Genomic DNA, 20,065 nt, shown 5'->3' with positions numbered 1-20,065 from the left:
CATTTCTCCCAGCTGAGCCCAGCTGAGCCCAGCTGTCCCATCTGTGCATCTGTGCCAGGAGAAGTGTGGCGCTTGAACATCAACAGGGTTGGCCAGCTAGTTCATTCCAAGAAATTGATGTGCAGAAACACTGTGTTTTATGTGTGAACAGCAAGGTGTATATTTAGAAGTCCAGGTGCTCAGCTCCACTCTGTCAGCTCTCAGGGGAAAAAAATTATGGTATGTGCTTCAGGGTTCATTATATCTCCTAGGCAGACTTGTAGGTTTAAAGGGCTGCTTTAAAGCAGCACATAATGGCATCTATAAATCCTGGTTCCTAAGATACGGACATTTGTCACTCCCTAAAATGAGTTTTTTTTACATGTTCTTTATATTGGTTGGCTTGGAGCATAAAAACTTGGACCTTTAAAGTAGATTTCATTCTGCATAATTCCTAATCAAAGTCCATTTCCACTTCCACGAGTGTGTGCGCACACTGAGCTCTGGCTGCCCCTACCTGCCCATTAGTCTCAGCCCTGGGCTCAGCCACACCCAGGCCCAGAACCCACCCTGTGCTGAGGGGAGGACCGGACAGTCCCAGACCAGCACAGGAGTGACTGTGGGATTTGTCTGGCTGCCAGAGCCTGTCATGCGGTGTGTGGAGTTGGAACCCAGAGTCAGGAGAATTCCTGTTGCTTGCCTGCCATGTCAGCCCAGGTGGAAATGACTGTGCCTCTCGCTAGATCCCTGACTTACTCTCTAGTTCCTTGCTAGGACTTGCCACCCTTCCTGAATCCTAGCCCACCTGGCTGGGGCTGCCTTCCCTAACCCTTGCCAACTCCAACCAGGGTGGGGGCCTGATTCCTCTATCTTTGCCCTTGCCCACAGTCCTGTTCTCAGTGACTTGAACATCCAGAATCATAAGTGCCTTTTGTTCATCCCAGCTGGGCCTGAATCCGACCTCCTTTATTTCAAGCCAGGTGGGCTGAAGTTGTGTCCTATGAGGCTGATACCAGGGTCTCAGAGTGGGTCCTCAGTGGAACAGGCAAAGAGGTGTGTCAAAGCCGGCGTCCAAAGGCAGAGCCCGTGACCAGCAGACGGATCCCAGCCCACACTCCCACTGAGCCAACTAGGTGTCAGGCACCGCTCCGAGAGCCTGACACGATTCACTCAACCAGGCAGTAGGCACATTATTACCAACAGGGCAGCCATCGTACCCACAGCTCCTGCTCCCACTTCACCAGGGGTTGGCAAACTATGGCCCACAAGCAAATCTGACCTGCTGCTTGCCATAGAGATCGGTTTCTTGGAATGCGGCCCCCCCACTCATTTACATATAGTGATCTTCTCTTATCCCTGGCCTCACTTTCCACAGTTTTAGTTATCCATGGTCAACCGAAGTCTGAAAATAATAAAAGAAAAATTTCAGAAATAAACAATTCATAAGTTTTAACTTGCACGCCATTCTGAGTAGCGGTGAAATCTCGTGTCATCCTGGCCTATCCCACCTGGGACATGAGTCGTCCCTTTGTCCAGTGTTTCCATGTTGTAGACACTAGCTGCCCATTAGTCACTTAGTAGCTGTCTAGGTTATCAGATCGACTGTCATGGTATCACAGTGCTTGTGTTCAAATCACCCTTATTTTACTTAATAATGGTCCCAAACTTTATCAAAGGATGTATATATAAGAAAAAACAGTATATATAGGGTTCAGTACTATCTGAGGTGTCAGGCATCCACTGGGGGTCTTGGAACGTATCCCCCACAGATAAGGGGGAACTGCTATATTGTCTATGGCTGCTTTCTGAAGGCAGAGTTGAGTAGTTGTGACTGAGCCCACATGACCAGCAAAGGCCTGAACCATTCACAACTGGTCCTTTACAGGAAAAGGTTTGCCAGCCCCTGTTTTACCTCATACTTCCTGCACACAACTTCCATGAATTTGAAAGCAGATTATTCTATGCTTGGCCAATGTGCATTTTTCTGGGAAATGGTCATAGTTTTCCTCAGATTCTAAGATGAGAACCCTCCCCAAACAATAGAACTGAAGCTTTAGGGAGTTTTGAAAGCAGAGTTTGGGGTAGTCAACTGCTGGCCCCCAGCCCAGAGCACAGAACCAGGAGGCAGCGACAGAGGTCAGGAGCCAGTTGGAAAGTGGAATGATTCAATCAGAGCTAGTGGGGAAGAAACAGAGAGACAGGAGCGTGACTGTCACAGTACCTGCCTTGCACTGTCTGAGGCTCTCCTTTGTTTTTTATGAGCTTGGTATATGAGGGAGGCAGGGCCAATGTGGCTTCGAGGTGAGGGATGAACCCTTTCAACAGCTCATGGCCGCTTGCTGGCCTCATGTGCACCTGCTTCTTTGGAGAACCTGGGGGCAGCCCTGCCCTGCTTGTACCTGGCATATCTGCCTGTTCAGTCTCAGTGGAGGGTCCTGGATGAGAGTGTGGCTGTGCTAAGAGCAGTGCAGGGCTACGGTTGGCTCTCAACAAATGTGAACTCTCGTTCCTTTGCGTCACTACAACCCTGAGGGCCAAGGATTAGAATCTCCTTTTTATAGATGGCAAACCCATAATGATTGCTGTCTTACTGGGGTAGGCAGAATAACAGCCCCCCAAAGATGTGCACCTCCTTATCTCTGGAACCCATGAATATGTTACCTTACATGACAATGGGGATTTAAGGTTTCAGATGGAATTAAGTTTGTTAATCAGCTAACCTTAAAATGAGGAAATTGCCCTGGATTATCCAGGTGGATCCAGAGTTATCCCAGGATCCTTACAAGTGAAAGAGGGTATCAGAAGAAGACAGTGATGCCCTGTGGAAAGGACTCAACCCTCTGTCTTGACATTGGCCATGGAGTGAGAGAGCTCTGAGCCAAGGAATGCAGGTAGCCTCCAAAAGCTGGAAAGGAAGATTCAAGATTCAAGAATCCAAGGAAGTAGATTGTCCTCTAGAATATCCAGAAAAGAACGTAGCCCTGCCAGCACCTTGATTTTAGCTCAGGGTGACCCTGACAGGCTCCTGATCTCAAAAAATACAAGAGAGTACGTTTGTATTGTCTTAAGCCACTACATTTATGGCTGTTTGTTAGAGCAGCAACAGGAAACGAATCCACTTACCACTGAGTTTGTTAGTTTTCTAAGAACTTTACCGGCATCCACCCCCTCACTTAATCTTTGCAGTGAGCTAGAGGTAAATATTATTGTCTCCATTAAACAGATAAACAGATGAGTAAGCTGAGATTCAGAGAGGCTCACCAGCTCCATGAAGGTCACACAGAGCTGGTTAAGGGCAGAGCTGCCCTTTGCAGAGCAGGCCCTGGCCTTGCCTTGTAACAGGCATTCTGGAGAAGCCTCTCTTCTTCCCCAAAGTGCTCTCCAGGTAGCAGAGGAAGCTCTCCTGGAATGGACTTTGCCATAATGAATAACATCGCTGTTCAGGGCTTTTAATGGTGTCAGACCGGAGATTGTCTGGGCTACTTTCTTCTGATTAGCTCCAAGCCCTTTCCTGTCAGATTTCACTTCTTTCTCTTAACACTTTTGAGCATTCCTGGAAGAGAAAGTGTAATTGTGGGGACTGCTGGCAAAAGATCTTCAGTTCATGTTCTAATGCACTTCCAGAAGTAAGGATGAGGGGCGACCCTCCACTCGACAGAATACTTGTTTCCTTATTATTAGGGCTCTTAGCACATCAAAGGGTGCTTAAAAATATAAAAATTTTCCCTTGGGAGCCCAACTACAAGTGGAGTCATTATGTCTTGCTTTGCTAGATATAAGAAAAGCATCATGATATGTCCTAAAGTCGCTCTTTCTCTCCCAATAAAACCCAAACACTGGTTCCATCTTACAAAAGAGAAATGGAGACCCAGGGAGTAGGGGACTTGCCGTTGTTGAAGGTGGGGTTGGCTGAGGCCTCCTGCTTCTCAGGCCAGCTTCCTCCATTCCTCGCTTTAGCTGGGACCAGGCACAGAGGCCAGGCATTGGCCCCTGGGCTGGGTGTTGGAAGAGGCAGAAGGGGAGACACAAAGCAGAAGCAGAAGGCAAACTGAAGGCGGTCCGGGCTGAAATCCCTCCCCGTGGGGGTTGCGAATCTCGCCCTATCAGCCAGGCTTCGGTGCAGGCAGCCTGGGCTCCCGGGTCAGGGGTGGCCGGAGCGCCAGCCTCTCATCAGCAGGGAGCCAGCAGGCAGGTTTACGAAAAGTGACAAGAGAAATGTACGTTTCCGGACAGTCAATAAGCCCTTTCTTTTTTAACCCAAAATAAAACATGCAACAAGGCACCTCAAGAGTGGAAGAAAGTTTTGTAAAAAATCATTGAATTGTACGTTTGAACAAGATAAATTTTGTGGTATGTAAATTACACCCAAATAAAACTGTTTTAAAGAAATAAAGTGGCTGTAAGGAAAGGAAACCTCCTTTCAGAGTTTCTATCAGGGATGCTCAGCAAGGCTCACTCCGGTCTTGAACGCTTAGCCTCCATGCTTCCGAAGCTGCCTTCACAGCCATTCCCCATCGCAGCCTGACGTCTGTTCCCATCTCACCATGAAGGACATGGAGGCTGAAGGAACCGGGTGAACCGCAGACCCAGGCATGAGGCGAGAAGGGGTCCCCAGAACACTCTGGAAGGAGGATCAGGAGACAGGACCGCCTGTGCCGGCTCCTCGGATAAGCTTTAGCACACGGCCCCGTGCCTGCGAGACAGGTCGGCCTGCCCCAGCTTCTCACCGCCTCCGCATTCCTAGGGCCTGGACCTTATCACCAAATACCCAGAGCGTCAGCTTTGAGCACGGCCTGAGGGCAGAAGCAGAAATAGCAGTGGCCATAGGACTGGCTGCAGGGCAGAAGCTGGGCCCCCCTCCACCCACCCTGGAAGGCGTCTTAGCTGTTCCCTCTGCCCAAAAGAGGGACGTACAGCAAACTGAGTAAACCCACAAGAAACAAGAAGACTTTCCCTCTTTCCTGGGAAAATATCCCTAAAAGTACCCAAACCGAGGGCCCAGAGCAGAGCTGCCACTTCCAATGAGTGCACAGTCCAGCCTGGGCAGCGGCTCCGGGGTACTCGGGGAAGTAAGCTGTATTCCAGTTGGCTCTGTCTGCCCCCTTGGCAGGGCTTGACCAGCCCTCTGCCCAGTCCCAAGGTGGGAGCCCCAGACCACTTTGACCTCCAGCAGCAACAGTGCAATGTGACCCCTTCTATTGTTTTTAGGATTCATCCTAAAATCCCAGGAGCAGAGATGGGTGCTGGCTTCTTGCTTAGGGATAGTTCCTTAACCTCTCCTGCAGCTCTTTCAAAGGCCACCAGCACCTCAGAGTTTTCACTGAAGTGCATGGCAGGAACTGGCAAATGGTTCAGCTGTAAAAGATGGCTATCTCCAGGAACATGGTCCGGGAGAGGACAGACAGGTGGAAGTGGACAGCATTACAGTGTCTGCTTTATGCCAAAACCCATTTCCTTTCTGCTCCATTGCACAGTCTCAGCACCATCAAGACCCTGGAGCAAAAGCGGCCAGGTGAGCCTTCATTTGAGCTGCTCACTGAAGCAGCCACCCTCACGCGGGTATCCTTCCTGCTTTCTGCATCAGCGGCTTCAGGAGCCTCAAAAGCCTTGGCAAGGTCTCCAGATGTGCTCCTCACGCCTGGCTGGTGAGCCTATGGACAGCGCTGAGAGCCGTGGCTTTTGTTGCATTAATTGCTCAAAGCTTCAGGAGCTGCTTTCCTGCCCCACTTCCCTCCTGTCTCCGTGAATTAGGGTGGAGTCTGTGAGGACTTCTATCTGTAATTCTCAGCTCTCATTAGTGGGCTGTGTGTCAGGCATGGTGGACATATCTCTGAGACCATATTGTGGCATTTTCCGATGCCCATGTGTGCACTGGCAGAACTGTCTGGAAAACAGGTCATGCACAATGAGGGGTGGAGGTTGTCTACCAGTGATCACATTACATGGAACTACCTGAGAAGCTTCTAGGACCATCCTGTTAGTCTCGAATAACTTGGCTTAAGTGAAGTAGGTAGGAATTTGCCCTGGCCACGCCTTCACTGACTTCATGGTCCCACTTGCTGACACTGCACTGGTTCCCTTTTAGCTCCCTCTGGAGGGTTTCTGGGGTCCCTAGCAGGCAGGGGAGTTACTGACCTCGCCATGACCTGCTGCCAGGTGCCAGGCACTGTGTAAGCACTGGGGGGTCCCCGGAGAACAGAGCAAATCTCTGCCCTCGTGGAGCTCACATTCTAGTCAGGTGAGAAACCACAAGCAAGGTAAATAGAAATGTACATCAGTAGGCGCAAGAGGATTAAATGTTTAGTAAAGGCCTAGCATGCAAGTGACTTTTGAGTAAAGAAGTGAGGGGAGTTAGCGCGAGAGTGTAGAGGGAAATGGGAAGCACCAAAGGTGCTGAGGTGAGGTGAGCCAAAGGGGCTGTGGCAGGAAGTGAGCTCTGGGGACTGTGGTGTCGCATCACCCAGGGCCTTGTAGGCATCAGTAGACACTCTGCCTTTCATGCCAAAGGAGACAGATGGCCATCACATGGTCCTTCACAGAGAAGGGTATCTCCCTGAGCCTATCGGTTTCCTCAGCCCTTCTGGGGGCTCCCTTCCTGCCCACCATGTGGCTCATGGTGAGTCAGAGAAGCAGAGGAATGCCTCCTGCCTGTGTGTTACACCAGTGCCATTTGGGACCCACATGTGGCTGTCTGGTGAAATGGCCATTCAGTTTTCCCTTCTAGCCTATTTCTCCCTAAGACCCAGACAAGTGCCCGGCCAGTGCAGAATGGACTGGGATGACAGCTTCCTCGCTGTACTCAGAACCCCCCAAACTTTCTGGCTCATCTACAGCTGAGTTCAGTGTGCTCTGCTCATGTCTGCCATGAATCACCTCTGCCTTGGGCAGCCCTCAGCACCCTGGACATATGCTTCTCTGGAGTCACCCTCATTTGGTCAGGTGTACCCAAATAGTTCTGAGCCCCAGCAGGGGGCCACAGCCAGAATCCACTCCTGGGAGGAGAGATATCCGTGGATCTGGTCCATCACTACATGTGTCCAGACACCCCTAAGCCCCCGCAGAGAACCCAGCCTAGGCACTTCCCTGGGACATCTTTACCACCTCAGCATGTTAAAGATGGTCCTCCTTTGCTGACGACCAAGTATCTGATTTCTTACTGGAGAGAGAAGGGAGTCAGCCTAGGACAGGTTAAAGGTAGGCCACTTGTCTTTGGACACAGAGACCCTTCATCTGGGGACTAGACAGCAGCAGTATCCTCCAGAGTCAGGACCTCAGGGCAGGACAATCTTCCCCATCCGAACTCAAGAGGTGTTGGTGGAAAAGCACCCCGGTGGGGCTACGGGGCTTCGTGGGCCTTAGTAGTGAACATTTATTGAGGTAACATTGTGTGCCAGGTGCCATGCTAAGCTCCTTACATGGACCATCTCTGAACATACACAAATGTTCTATGAAGAGGGGACTGTTATTATCAACCTCATTTTACAGATGAGGAAACAGGTATAGGAATGGCAGAGCTGGAGTATAAACCCGAGGATTCTATCTCTGAAGTCAGGGCTCTTAGCCAGTCCTTAGAAAGGAAAGAAAAACAGATGGAGTTAGCAGAGGCAAGGCCTCTGTACCAAAGAGATGTCAAATGTAAGGTGTAGAGCAGGGGGACAGCACACTCAAAGGGCCAGATAGCATTTTCCACTTTGTAGGCCAGATAGGCTCTGTTGCACCTATTCAACTCTGCCCTTGTAGCTCTGAGACTGTGTTCTAATAAAGTTTTATTTACAAATTATGTGGTGGGCCAGATATGGCCTGTGTGTATTGAGTCTCTTGGAAGAGCTGCATACTGTGCTGGGAGCCAAGCCATCTCAGGGAACAAGACAGATGTCATCTTGCCCTCATGGAGTCCACACTCGGGAGCATGGCAGAGATCACTGTAGATAAAGACAGCAGCCAGCACAGATTGACTCTGGGCAGGATCTCAGCAGAGAGCACCTCCTTCCTGTTGAGATGCCCTTAACTCATCATTCAGGGCCCACCGCTTTCAACTTTGCTGTCATTTGTATCCATACTGAGTAAAAAGGTGGAAGCATAAGACAGAACCCAGGATTTTAATATGTTTATAATGCAATAGTATGTAACACAGGCCTAATTGGGAATCATAATTTTTCCATTAACTGATCTCATTTTACTTGGTAATATCTATGTGAGAGCAGTAAAACTCCATTTCTGTTAACTATTATATGATTCAATTGGTTCACTGATTTAGATTTTTATTACCCGACATTCCAAATGGCTGAGTCATACATCTTTTTAGAGATGAAAGGGATCTTCAAGATTATGCCAGCCCTGTACTTCTCTTCAGATATGCCTAGGAGGGGAGAGCAGGTGTGCCCTCGGTTCTCGGATGGAGCTTTGAGCAGCCACCACACTACTAGAAACATTTTCTTTGTCATAGAAATGCATGCATAGTTTGCATTTTACTCCATAATATATCCTAATCTATTTAATGTATCTGAGTTTCCTTCTATATCTTTAAAGCTAATTGGTAACCAAGATGATATACCCAACCCTGGAGACCCCAAAACCCTAGCCCTTTGCCTGCCTCCAACCTATATCTTTAAGTTACCTGGCACAGGTGTGCCATGCACCTACTGGCTCTATGTAGGGGACATTGGCAAGTGTCCCAAGTCTGCCTCTGCAGTTCCTAAGTGCTTCTGCTTCTTTCTGGTCTGTCTCATTCTAGGCTCCTGGCTCTCTCTCACTTATATCATACTTATGAGCCTACAAGGCACCATCCAAAGGGCTTGGCATCTCTGTCCAGTTTCTCTGATTTCTGACCGTGAATGGTTAATCTGACTACCTGTCCCTGGGAATGAAGTTCAAAGCCTTGACCCATCAGCCTATGTCCTAGCAAGACCTGCCTGTTACCCCCTTAAAAGAGGGGTTTAAATGACCTGCTGGTTTCTCTTGCTGTAGCAATTATTGTGAACTTATTCTGAGCCATATGCTGATCTAAGTGCTTTATATTCATTATTTTATGTAACCCTCACAGATCTCAGGGGCGGGTGGATGGGTATTATTATTCCTGCATTACAGGTGGGGAAATCAAGGCATGGAGAGATTGAGTGTTTGCTTGTGGCCCTTTCGCCAGTGAATGGTGGAGCAGGGATTTATTCAAATCCCTGTCTATGTGAATCCAAAGGCTCTGCTCTTATAGGCAATAATGTCCCCTCTATTTTCTTGGAAAGTTCCAGGGAAACCATGAGCTCTTGACCTGGTGTGGGGACTGCCCCCCACAAAGTCTACCAGGGGTTCAATGAGCAGTGCCCAGAGTATGTGGGGCGCTGGGGGTGGATTGGCCATCCCTGTGCCACTGGTTTCCTAATCTGGTGGGCAGAGTCTGGAAGCAGCAGGAGGAAGTCTGGTTGGGGTCCTCGCAGCCAAGTAAATGTCATGGGGGGTGGGAGGGGTCAGGCAGCTCACAGCAGGATGAGGGGTGGGCTGGTAAGAACTGGGCAAGGGAGCAGCCCCCCACCTAGGGGACCTGGGTGTGGGGCAGGCTCAGGACCGGCAGGGAGTGGAGTACAGTCTGAGGAAAGAGAAGCAGAAACCCCCTTCTCAGGTTGGGGCCAGCACCTTTGGCAGGGAAGCAGGCTGGGAAAAGAGGGGATTTCAGCTTGAAGCCATGGAGCATCAGGGTCACATCCATCAGCTTCTCATTAGGCCCTGGTGGGTATATTTCTATATCCCTTGAGCCTAGTGATTACTGGGTGGAGGAATGCATGGATAGATGGATAAATGACTTTGAGGAAGCAGAAAGATGCCATTCTCCCCTCCCCTGCCCCGAAAGATGGCACTAAGATTGTTTTACCCAAAGCAGTGCTAAGGAAGGGAAAGGGTTGTCATGGCACATGCAGGGGTGCACTCTGACCCACTGTCTCCTATCCCTTCTTTCTCCAGAGGCTCCCGCCAAGCCCGAGGAGGCCGAAGCTGAGCCCTTCACAGACTCCTCTCTGTTTGCACACTGGGGCCAGGAGCTCAGCCCTGAGGGCCGGCGCATGGCCCTGAAGCAGTTCCAGTACTACGGCTACAACGCCTATCTGAGTGACCGCCTGCCTCTCGACCGGCCCCTGCCTGACCTCAGACCCAGTGGGTGAGCAGAGTCAGTGGCTGGGCTCTTGTTGACCTGCCTGTGGGGGAGGCAGGGTCACCACAGTGCTGGGGACAGAGCCAGGACTGGGCATTTGGACTCCTGAGTCCCTTCCTGCTTCAGCCAGGGTCTGTCCCCTTGGCCAGCATTGGGCAAGCCACCCCCCTTCTCCTTCCTCAGCCTCAGTTTCTCCATCTGCTAAGCAGGGGGAAGGCTTGCTTCCATTTGAGATTTTGAGGATTAATAACCTAATTTACTCCTTAAGGGCACCAGATCATCTAGCATTCCTGTTAAAAAGTCATTTTAACCCAATTAGTTGCATTTTTATGAACAATTTTTTTTCCTGTAAATTAGTTTTTTAAAGTACATCCATCTTCTGGGGCTAACAAGTCATTACGCCCAACAGAGAAGTCTGTCGTGACTTCTCTCTTTGTTACAGGAGATGTTCCTTTAAGGTTCAGTTAGAATTTTTATTACTCCTAATTATTAAAAATGTGGGCACGTACCACAGCTGGGAAAATCTCATTAACTTCTGTGAGCTTGCCCCACACCTTCTTTCCCCTCTTTCCCTTTATTTTAAAAATTGTCTTAAAGCTGCATAGCACAGTGAGCTTATAGCTGGAGTTTTCAGGAAAGACCTTGCTGCTGGGCTTGGGGGCTGTGTTCTTTTGAGGAAGGGAGTTCAGTTTAGTTCTATAGACACTTCCTGAGCACCTGCTGTGCACTGTATAATTGTGTGTGGGTTTTCCTGGCCCAGGGAGAATCTGGCTGGGCTCTAGGGATGGAAGGACAGCTGAGGACCTCTAAGGGACGAGAAGAGTATATGTTCACTGAAGGGATATTTATTGAGCACTTATTGTGTGCCAGCATAGGCTGGGCCCAGGGATAGAGCAGTGAACAGAGCATTTAGGAGTCCTTGCCCTCATATGCTTGCATTCTAGTTGGGGGAAGACAGACTGTAAACAAAACAAAGAAGGGAACTATGGAGCATGTTAGATGACAGCCAGTGCTCTGGAGAAACATAAAGTGGGGAAGAGAGGTCGGGCCAGCCTGCAACAGGAGAGGGGCTTTGTGGGCAGCTGCAAGGCGTGTGGCTTTTACTCTGTAAGATGGGGGTCTGTGGGAAGAGCTTGAGCAGGTTAATAATGCGCTTTGGTTGTCATTTTCTAAGGCCCCTCTGGTTGCAGTGTTGAGAACAGACTGAAGGGGCCGAGGGGGAAGCAGAGAGACCCTTGGCTGTAACAATGACAGGTATTTACACAGGGCTTGACTTGCTGAGAATGCCCTTCCCATTTGGACCTCACCAGCCTGCAGTGAAGGTAGTGAAGGAACTGGTGTGTTCTTCCCATTCAGAGTCATGGAAACTGAGGAGCAGAAAGGGCAAGAGTAATGTCCCAGCTCACACCTTTGCCCTTCGTTGAGAGAGGTGCCCTGCAGGCCTTTTCTTTCTACTCCCAGGGGAGAGAAACAGCTGGGGCTGGTGGGTACAGAGCCTATGTGGCCGTTCTCAGAAGGGCAGGGCTCCCTGGCAAGCACGCTCCCCTCTGGAGGAAGCGCATTTTCAGGGGCAGCCTACACCTCCTGAGTTTGCTGAGAGAGTGTTTCTGCAGGACTCCAGGAGGTCAGAATCTGCAGCTTCCTCTTGAGCCGCTGGAAAGGCGCAGTGATCACAATAGAAAGGCTTTCCCTCTGTACCAAGCTTTAGCTTAGTAGGCAGTGTTGAAGCTGAATTGAATTGTAGGACGGACACCCACACCTCCCCTGTGGGCAGGGCGACTTTTGCCAGCCCCTGTTTATAGCTGAAGAACTGGACCTCTGAGAAGACGCGGAGCGGAGCCTCTGCGCTCCCCCACCCGGGCCCCCTCAATGGCTTATCAACACGGTTCCTCTTTGCACAAGTACTCGGAGGCTCCGTTTACAGCCTCCATGCCAGGCACCCCCCAGATTGGAGAGCTGCTGGGGACCACTTCAAACAGGCCTGTGCGGAGGTAAAACAGTGCCTCTCTTTGTCTGTAAATTTTCATAAAAACATTCCTGCCTTGTAGCAAAGTCATTGCTAGGCTTATCCTGCTTAACTCATTTTGGAAACATCTTTTAAACTTATTTTCCTTACTATCACCCTATTTCAGATTATGCTGGCAAACATTTTTATAGCACGAACCATATTTTCAGGGACATGGTTGGCACTTTGGTTATATTAACTCTTTGATTCCTCACGGTTAGCTCTGGAATAGGTACTTGTCTAGGAAAAATGCGTGGCTTTCCTTCGCTCCTTTCCTTACTGTCATGCTCATAATGCTTCTGGCTCCAGATGTGCAGTTTTCCCCCCACACCAACCAATTCTCTGACACTAGCTGGGTGTCCTACTATTCAATTCAGTTTCAACACTGACGACCTGGAGTTAGCCCACAAGTTAAGGGCTCAGTTCCCCAGACAACCTCCAATTCAGATGCCAGTCACAAGTCCCAGGTTGTCACTTGCATCTGTAGTTTTAACCAACTGACTTAAATTGGGGTTCCCACCACCCCTTCTTGGGTTCAATAATATGCTAGAATGGCTCACAGAACTCAGGGAAACTAAGTTATGTTTATCAGTCTTATCATAAAGGATTTGATGAAGGTTATGGATGAGCAGCCAGGTGAAGAGATGCGTAGGGTCCCAAGCGCAGGAGCTTCTGTCCCTGAGGAGTTGGGGTGTGCCACCCTCCCAGTAAGTGGCTGTGTTCACCAGCCTAGAAGCTCCCCGAATCCCATACTTTGGGGATTTTTATGGAGGCTTCATCATATAGGCATGATTAATTATTACCTAATTTTCCAGCCCCTCTTCTCCTTCCAAAGGATAGGAAGTAGGGCTGAAAGTTTCAAACTTCTGATCATGGCTTGGTCTTTCTGGGAACCAGCCCTCATGTAGGAGCCCATTAAGAGTCACTTCATTAGACCAAAACATGCTCTCATCATCCAGGAGATTCCAAGGGTTTTAGGAGCCCGGTGTCAGGAACCAGGGTCAAAGACCAAATATTAGCAGGAACTGGGGGCAGACCAATATATATATATATTTCTTTAATTTCACAGTAGTATTATTAGTCTCCATTTTACAAAAGAGGGAACTGAGTACAGAGAGATTATATAATCTGCTTAAGGTCACTAGTTGGCGGAGCTGGGGGTTGAGCCCAGGTAGTCCGGCAAAGGAGTTCGTGCTTGTAACCGTCACAGTGCTTTGCTGCCTCAGGTGTCAGTTTGTGTCACTCTAACAGGAATTGGGGGCAGCGGGGCTGCTTTAACAGTATATAGCACTGAGCTGATCAGTTCATGTGGTCGGGAAGGTCTGCCTCTCAGTGTTGGAAAAATTGTTTTCGTGAACATGAAACCCGTTATCTGGGCAAAGAGTGATGCCTTGGCTACAGCTAATGGGATTTGGAGCAGATGGGTGGGGAAGAGAAGACCCCATGGGAGAGAAAGCCCCCTGCTAAATGCCAACCTCCCGAAGAGTCACGCCGGTGCATCTTGCTTCAGGCCCAGCCCTTGAGCCTCTCCCTCCCGTCACCTTTGATTTACCCTTGGGGATGTCTACCCCTGGAGGCGTCCTTGGAGTCTGCACTTGGCTCTTTATATTCTTGGCTTTGCTCTTCCAAGTTCTAACCCTGACGTTATACTTAGCTTTATTCCTGGACCAGAAAGTGGATGTTCCAGATCCTGCCCCATCCTTTCTCTCCTCACCTCTGGCCAGTGCCTTATTTTGTATTTTTCTCTCTTGTTTGGGCGGGGGGGGGGGGGCAGGCTGAAAAATTACTTACCTTGTCACTATCTGAGAGAGGACTGAACTGTGCCCAGTGCCTTACACACAGGATAAGACATAACCAGAAGGAAAAATGACCATCCAACTCGTTGCTAAGTTTCATTAATTTATTCATCCAATAATCATTATTGAGCACCTACTATGTGCCAGGCAAACCTTAAGGAGCTTGCGCTGCAGTGGGAATCCAGAGTATAAGGCAGGCGATCTGAAAACTCGCCCGATCTCCTGGCCTCCTTGGGGAGGGGCCATCCTTGCAGGATCCTAGTAAGTCAGGGCCTCACTTGATGGCCTCCCTGGCAGGGAGACAGAGCCTGGTGAGTGGAAGTGTGGTAGTTTTTTCAGCCTCACCTGGGCTCTTTGGGCAGAGAGAGAACAAACTTCCTCTGGGCGCCAGGATACTTTGCTTTGGGGGAAATCAAAATGCCTTTCATTCTCTCTGCATTGTTGTCAAGGCCCCTGGCCATCCCGGTGGGAAAACCCTGGGAGACAGGACATTGACTATATCACTGGGGAGGCTCCTGGACCTCGTCCCAGGAGAAGCCTTGACAGATCTGGGTGGGGCTTGCCTGCTTGCTTTCTGGATTGGGAGGACACCAGGACCTCAGGACTGAAGGGGAGAAAAGCTGCGCCTCAGCCTGGCTGGACTTTGCTTTATTGCTCACACCCCAGGTGCAAGCAAGCTCCAAACGCCCTGTGGCTCCTGCTCCCAGCATCCACCCTCCTCCTCCTCATCTGTAGGCATCAAAGTAACCTCCCAGGAGTCAAAATAGAAAAAGGGAAAAACAAATCTTGATTGGCGTGTGGACTCCAGAGGTATATACATTTGTCAAAACACATCAAACTATGTACTTAAGATCTGTGCATTTTTGCATGTAAATTAAATATCAGAGGGGTCTGTGTGTGTGTGTGTGTGTGTGTGTGTGTGTGTGTGTGTTTTAAGTGAGGGTGTGAGGAAGAGATCAGGGAAGTCCTTTGCCTGAGAGATGGAGAGGGAGGGTGGAGGAGACACCTTCTGGGATGTGGATGGGTTTTGAGAAGACGGGTTGTGGTTCTGGTGAAGGATGATCATGGGGGTGGCAGTTAAAGCAAGCTTGCCACCCCAGTGACAGCGGCTCAGGCAGGGGCATGTGGGTGACCATCAGTTTCACAACAGCAAGCACATGCCAATCTTTTTTTACAGGCGGCGGTTGTTATTTTCAAACAGAGCCCGGGGGCATTTGGGTGAGCGGCGGAGAAGGGGCCTTCCAGTGTCAAGCTTCAGGGCTGTCACGTTGCCATGGCAACTCTGGCCTCCCTCCGAGGTAGCTCGGGGCAGAGCCCTGGCAGGTGCTGCTTCCTGCTTCCCTCGGCAGATCTTGGGTCTCCTAAGTAAATGATGTCCCCTTTCCCTCCAACAGTCCCCCGAGGTCCGCTCCCTCCCTTTCAGGGGTAGGGTGGACTGGCTGTCCCGCCGACAGGTGGGTTAGGGCTTGAGGCTGAGGCATGAGGCTTGGTAAAGGAGATAGACTCTGTTCTGCAGCTCCAGGTGGGAGCCGCTAGGACAGATCCACACCTACACACCCACAAAGGAGCCCTGGGCAGATCTTGTGTGAACACCTAAGAGAAAAAGAGCAAGACAGGATTACAGCAGAGAGAATGCAGCCGGAACCCGGGGCTCAGCCCGTCTGAGAGCAGGCGAGGGTCCCTCCAAGGTGGCTGTGGGTGTTTGCTGCCACCACTCTGGGTGTGGCCACAGGTTTTTGTGTTTGGGTTGCATGTGCCATCATGGTCCCTAGAGAGACAGCTAAGATCTCAGTTTTGGGGGCCAGCAGGGCTGACTTCACAGGTGTGCGTGGCAGGTAGAATAATGGCCTCCCAAGGATGTCCACATCCTGACGCCTGGAACCTGTGAATATGGTATGTTACACGGCAAAGAAGGAAGGTGCAGAGGGAATTAGGGATGCTAATCAGCTGACTTCAAAATAAGATTCTCCTGGATCATCTGGATGGGCCCTTAAAAGTGGAAGAGAGAGGTAGAAGAGTCAGAGATGGTAATGTGAGGACTTGACCAGCCGCTGCTGGCTTTGAAGTTGGAAAAGAACCAAAAGCCAAGGAATGTGGGCAGCTTTTAATTGATTTTATTTTTTTAGAGAGAAAGAGAGAGAGAGAAAAATATCAATTTGTTGTCCCACTTATGTATGCATTCATCAGTTGCTTCTTATATGTGCCCTGACCAGAAAGCCAACCCACAACCTTGGCATATTGGGATGATGCTCTAACCGACTGAGCTACCCAGCCAAGGCTTTAGCTATGTTAACAGAGGTAAAATGTCTTAAAAAGGAGAGGTGACAGTTTTGTTTTCCTCTGCTACTCAGATCACAACTGCAGAAATGGATTATAAGGGGTACAGAGAAAGTAGAGAATGTTTAGAGGAGAACAACGTAGGAGAAAAATTGAATAACATGACAAACTAATGCAGCTTCTGCTTAGGTTATAGAATAATATTTAAAGCCTGGTTCCCTGGGTTCCAAGGCCAGGTCTCTCACTTACAAGCTGGTTGACTTCCAGCAGGTTACATAGTTTCTCTGTGCCTTGGTTTTCCTGTCTGTTAATTAGCTATAGTAATACAAAGATAAAATTGTAATATACGTAGAGCTCTTAGAACACTGCCTGACACATGTAGAACTGCTATTTAAATTTTGTTACTTTTTTTTAATCCTCGCCTGAGAGGAAAGGAGAGAGGGAGAGGGAAAGGGGGAGAGGGCGGGGGGTGGGTAGAAACATCGATTGATTGCCTTTTGTAGGCTCCCCAACTGGGGATCAAACCTGCAACTCAGGTATGTGCCCTGACTGGGGATCGAACTGGCAACTTTTGATGCGCAGGACTATGCTCACCAACTGAGCCACTCATGCCAGGCAACTTTTTGTTACTTTTATTATCTGGGTCTCTGATTTGTAAGAGAGATGGCTTGGGGGATGCTATCATGACTTTAACTCCCCGAAGGACCACTCTGTGGACAAGGAGCCACATGGGACAGGCTGGCTGCCCTGGCACTAGATGAGAGGAAGGCCAGGCAGGCACAGGACAGACCACTCTGAGGTCCTGGAGGGTGGCTTCTCCCCTGCCCCTAGGCATCAGAGAAGGACACCAGGCGCTGCTGGAGAGCAAAGATACCCGGACTTTTTCTGAAAAGGAAGTCCTTCTTTCCCCCACATTCCTTAGCTCTCCTTGCCACAAATCTGTCCACCGCACCAACAAACCCACCACATGGAGACACTCAGTCCCTTTGTGGCTTTTCCACCACAGCCAGCTGACTTTTGTTCCCTGAGTGGTGAGTGGATGTCCACGTAGCTCCAGGAATCCCATTTTCCCTGAATTTCTAAGATGCAGGAACAAATAGTCTCCCTGCTTCCTGTTGACTGTTTATATTTTAAGTGATTTGTTTTCCTGTTGTCCTACTTGCAGTTACATCTGATACAGCAGATCCCTTCTCTAAATTGGTAGAGTCACCTGATAGGATGTTTATAGAACTTTTGCCTCCGGATGGAAGCTGGATGTCTTGATGATCACGTCTACTTAGCAGTTCCCCTGTCAGCGATTCCTGTGCCAGACTCTGTTCCTAGATCAGCTGGCCCACTTCTCTTCCTTACAGACTGTTAACACTCCCCATTCTCAGATGTCCACTGTCTCCTCCACATCTGAGCTAAGGGTGGTGTCTTGCCAGATCCCTGAAGGCCCTGCCACCTTTATCCCCTCCTTTACCCCTCTGGCTTATTGGATGGTCTGTTCTTATTGTTGGAGTAAGGCAGGGAGTAAGTGTTCATCGCTCTGATGGCCTGGGAACTTGAGGTCAGGGAGGGGAGACTCTGAGATGCCATACGGAGGTGTCTGGCTGCTGCCCTGGGTGAGATACCGTGGCCAGGAGCCTGGGTTGGCCTCGCTTAGTCTGCCACTGCTTCCCGGCCTCTCGCAGTAATGGCACTGGAGCTCTTGATATAAACTCGCCTCATAAACAGCTCAGAACAGCCTTGGGGGGCTCTGCTGAGAGGCTTCCTACATAGCCGCTCTTGTCCCTTCATCGCCTGCCGGGCGCGGAGATCGGTGCAGTGGAGTTTACCGCGACCATCAATCCCAGCTTGTTAGACAGACACAGTGCTCCCCTCTCAGAAATGCCTTGTTTTTCTCTCTCGTGGGAAATGGCTCGACTTTGAACGAGAATGAAAGTAAAAAGGGAACTTTTATGGCTTAATTTTACAAGAGAATGTGCCTCTTCTCAAAATGAGTAAGGGACTGGTCTCCTAAAGTCAGCCTTTCTCAGGAGTGTAACTAGGGTAGGACACCTGTGTGGCGGCCCTGGCGCTCATGTCCTCTGGCCCTTCTCTGGAGAGGCACGTGGAGAAGCAGTGTTCGGAGAAGACGCCCGGAGCAGGCAGGGGGGCAGGGTCTGGGGGCAGAGGCCTGCGCATGGCCTGGCCCCGAGGGCATAGGTGCTGGGAGAGAACATCTCAGCAGTGTGACTGGGAGAGGCAGAGCCCTTGGGTGGAGGCCAGTGCTGGTTGAAGTGCTGGGAGGGCCCTGAGCAGCTCCCAGGAGAGGGAGAGGGAAGGATTTAAGGAGATAAGGACATTTGGCCTGGAGGGATCACTTAATTCCAGGCGAGAAACTGAGGACTGCTGGAGACTGGATGTGAGGAATGGGGCCATAAGTTCAGAGGAGGGAGAACAGGAGAGGAAGGACCTGCTGTGGGGAGAGGCCTGCACTGTCCTACAGCAGGAGGTTCATAAGAAAAGGGAACATTCTCTTATGAAAAGAGATCAGTGGCCCATGTGTAAAATGTAGGCCTTATATAAATAAACAAACCTGTCAGTTTTGTTTAATTCCAGAAACCTACTATGTGCCCGGGTCCCTGGTTTAAGCTTAGAAGATAGCACAGTAGCAAAATAAAGTCACTGCTCTCAGGGAGGGTCCTTACAGTAGAGGGAGAAAGACAGTAAACACACATAAATGATATGCTATTCTAGGTATCTGTTATGTTCAAAAGGGTTTGTCATAGAAAAGCCTACGTTCAAAAGAGTCTTCCATATGAAAACAGTGATCAGTGGAGTTTATGTTAAAATGAATATAACATTTCCATTCTACTTGGAGGAAGCCCATCAGGGGACCACTTGTAGACACTGGCTCAAACCATCAGGACAGGCAGGGCCATTGCTGGGAGAAATTCACCTTGGTCTCCTCGGAAGGGGGACATGGAGTAGTTATGTTGAGAATTAAGAAGGGGAAAATAGTAGGGGAAGGCAGTTAACCTGTAACTCTGGAAAACATCTGGGAACAGCCTGGAGCTCTGGTTTGAGGGGGTCTCAGAACTGAGAGGAAACCTCTGGAGAGGAGCACAGGGTCATAGTCCTTATTGCTGGAAGAGTTAGTGGGAGGACAGTGAACTTGTACCCATAGACTGACCTTATTGGGAGCTGTTTATTACACTTTTATAAAAGAAAAGAAAAGGTCACTGCTAGCAGTGTGACCATATATGATATTCTTCTTAAAATGCAATTAGCAAGTAGGTTGTGTGTTACTGCTTATGTCAGCTCCCAAGTCTAAGCAAAGGCCAGCCGCTGGTCTTGACAGCCGTAGGAAAGCACAAGCCACAAGAATTATTTGACTGTTTACCACAAACCTTTTCATTGCTGTTGTAAAAATCGTATTCATGGCAACAAAATTTTGGAAGGGGTGTGATGAGCTTACAGAGCCAGTCCAGCCTTTCTCCTTCAGAAGGCTGTCCCGCCACCTCCCCATCTTCTTGTCCCTTCGTTGCAGCCGCGTGAGCTGCTTTGCTCCCCCTCCTTCTTCTCCACTGTTTCCTTGCCCCCCCCCCCCCCGGGGCCTTGCAGGGCTCACTTTTGTGTGGCATTTGAGTTTCTGGTAAGATCTCTCCTCCTCTCCCAGCCCTTCCCTGACCACTTCTAGAGTAGCCGTCCTCTTAGCCTGTGTGACTTTTCATCTCAGCACTTACATGAGATTGTGGCTCTTGTTTGCTCCGTGCTTACGTGTTTCCCTGTAGAAGCGTAAGCCCCGTGAGGACAGGCACTTTACCCACATTCTCCTGCGTCCTCAGCACAGAACCTACCGCAGGGAAGAAGCTCAGTAAACATTTATTCCAGTAAATACAGCAA

At 49.7% G+C, this 20,065-nt stretch overlaps 1 protein-coding gene across 2 annotated transcripts in view; it reads left to right on the top strand.

Moving 5' to 3' along the window:
* GALNT18 (polypeptide N-acetylgalactosaminyltransferase 18) overlaps window positions 1-20,065 on the top strand; it is a 275,266-nt gene that overhangs the window by 132,745 nt on the left and 122,456 nt on the right. For both annotated transcript variants that reach the window (XM_081153870.1, XM_081153869.1), the window contains exon 2: window positions 9,931-10,123. In XM_081153870.1, the coding sequence (XP_081009996.1) occupies window positions 9,931-10,123 (193 nt within the window). The remainder of the gene's footprint in view (window positions 1-9,930; window positions 10,124-20,065) is intronic.

The sequence above is a fragment of the Miniopterus schreibersii genome (assembly GCF_964146895.1).
Source record: "Miniopterus schreibersii genome assembly, chromosome: 12".
Taxonomy (NCBI): domain Eukaryota; kingdom Metazoa; phylum Chordata; class Mammalia; order Chiroptera; family Miniopteridae; genus Miniopterus; species Miniopterus schreibersii.
Note: the sequence above shows the minus strand (reverse complement) of the source record. Positions and strands in the feature narration are given on the sequence as shown.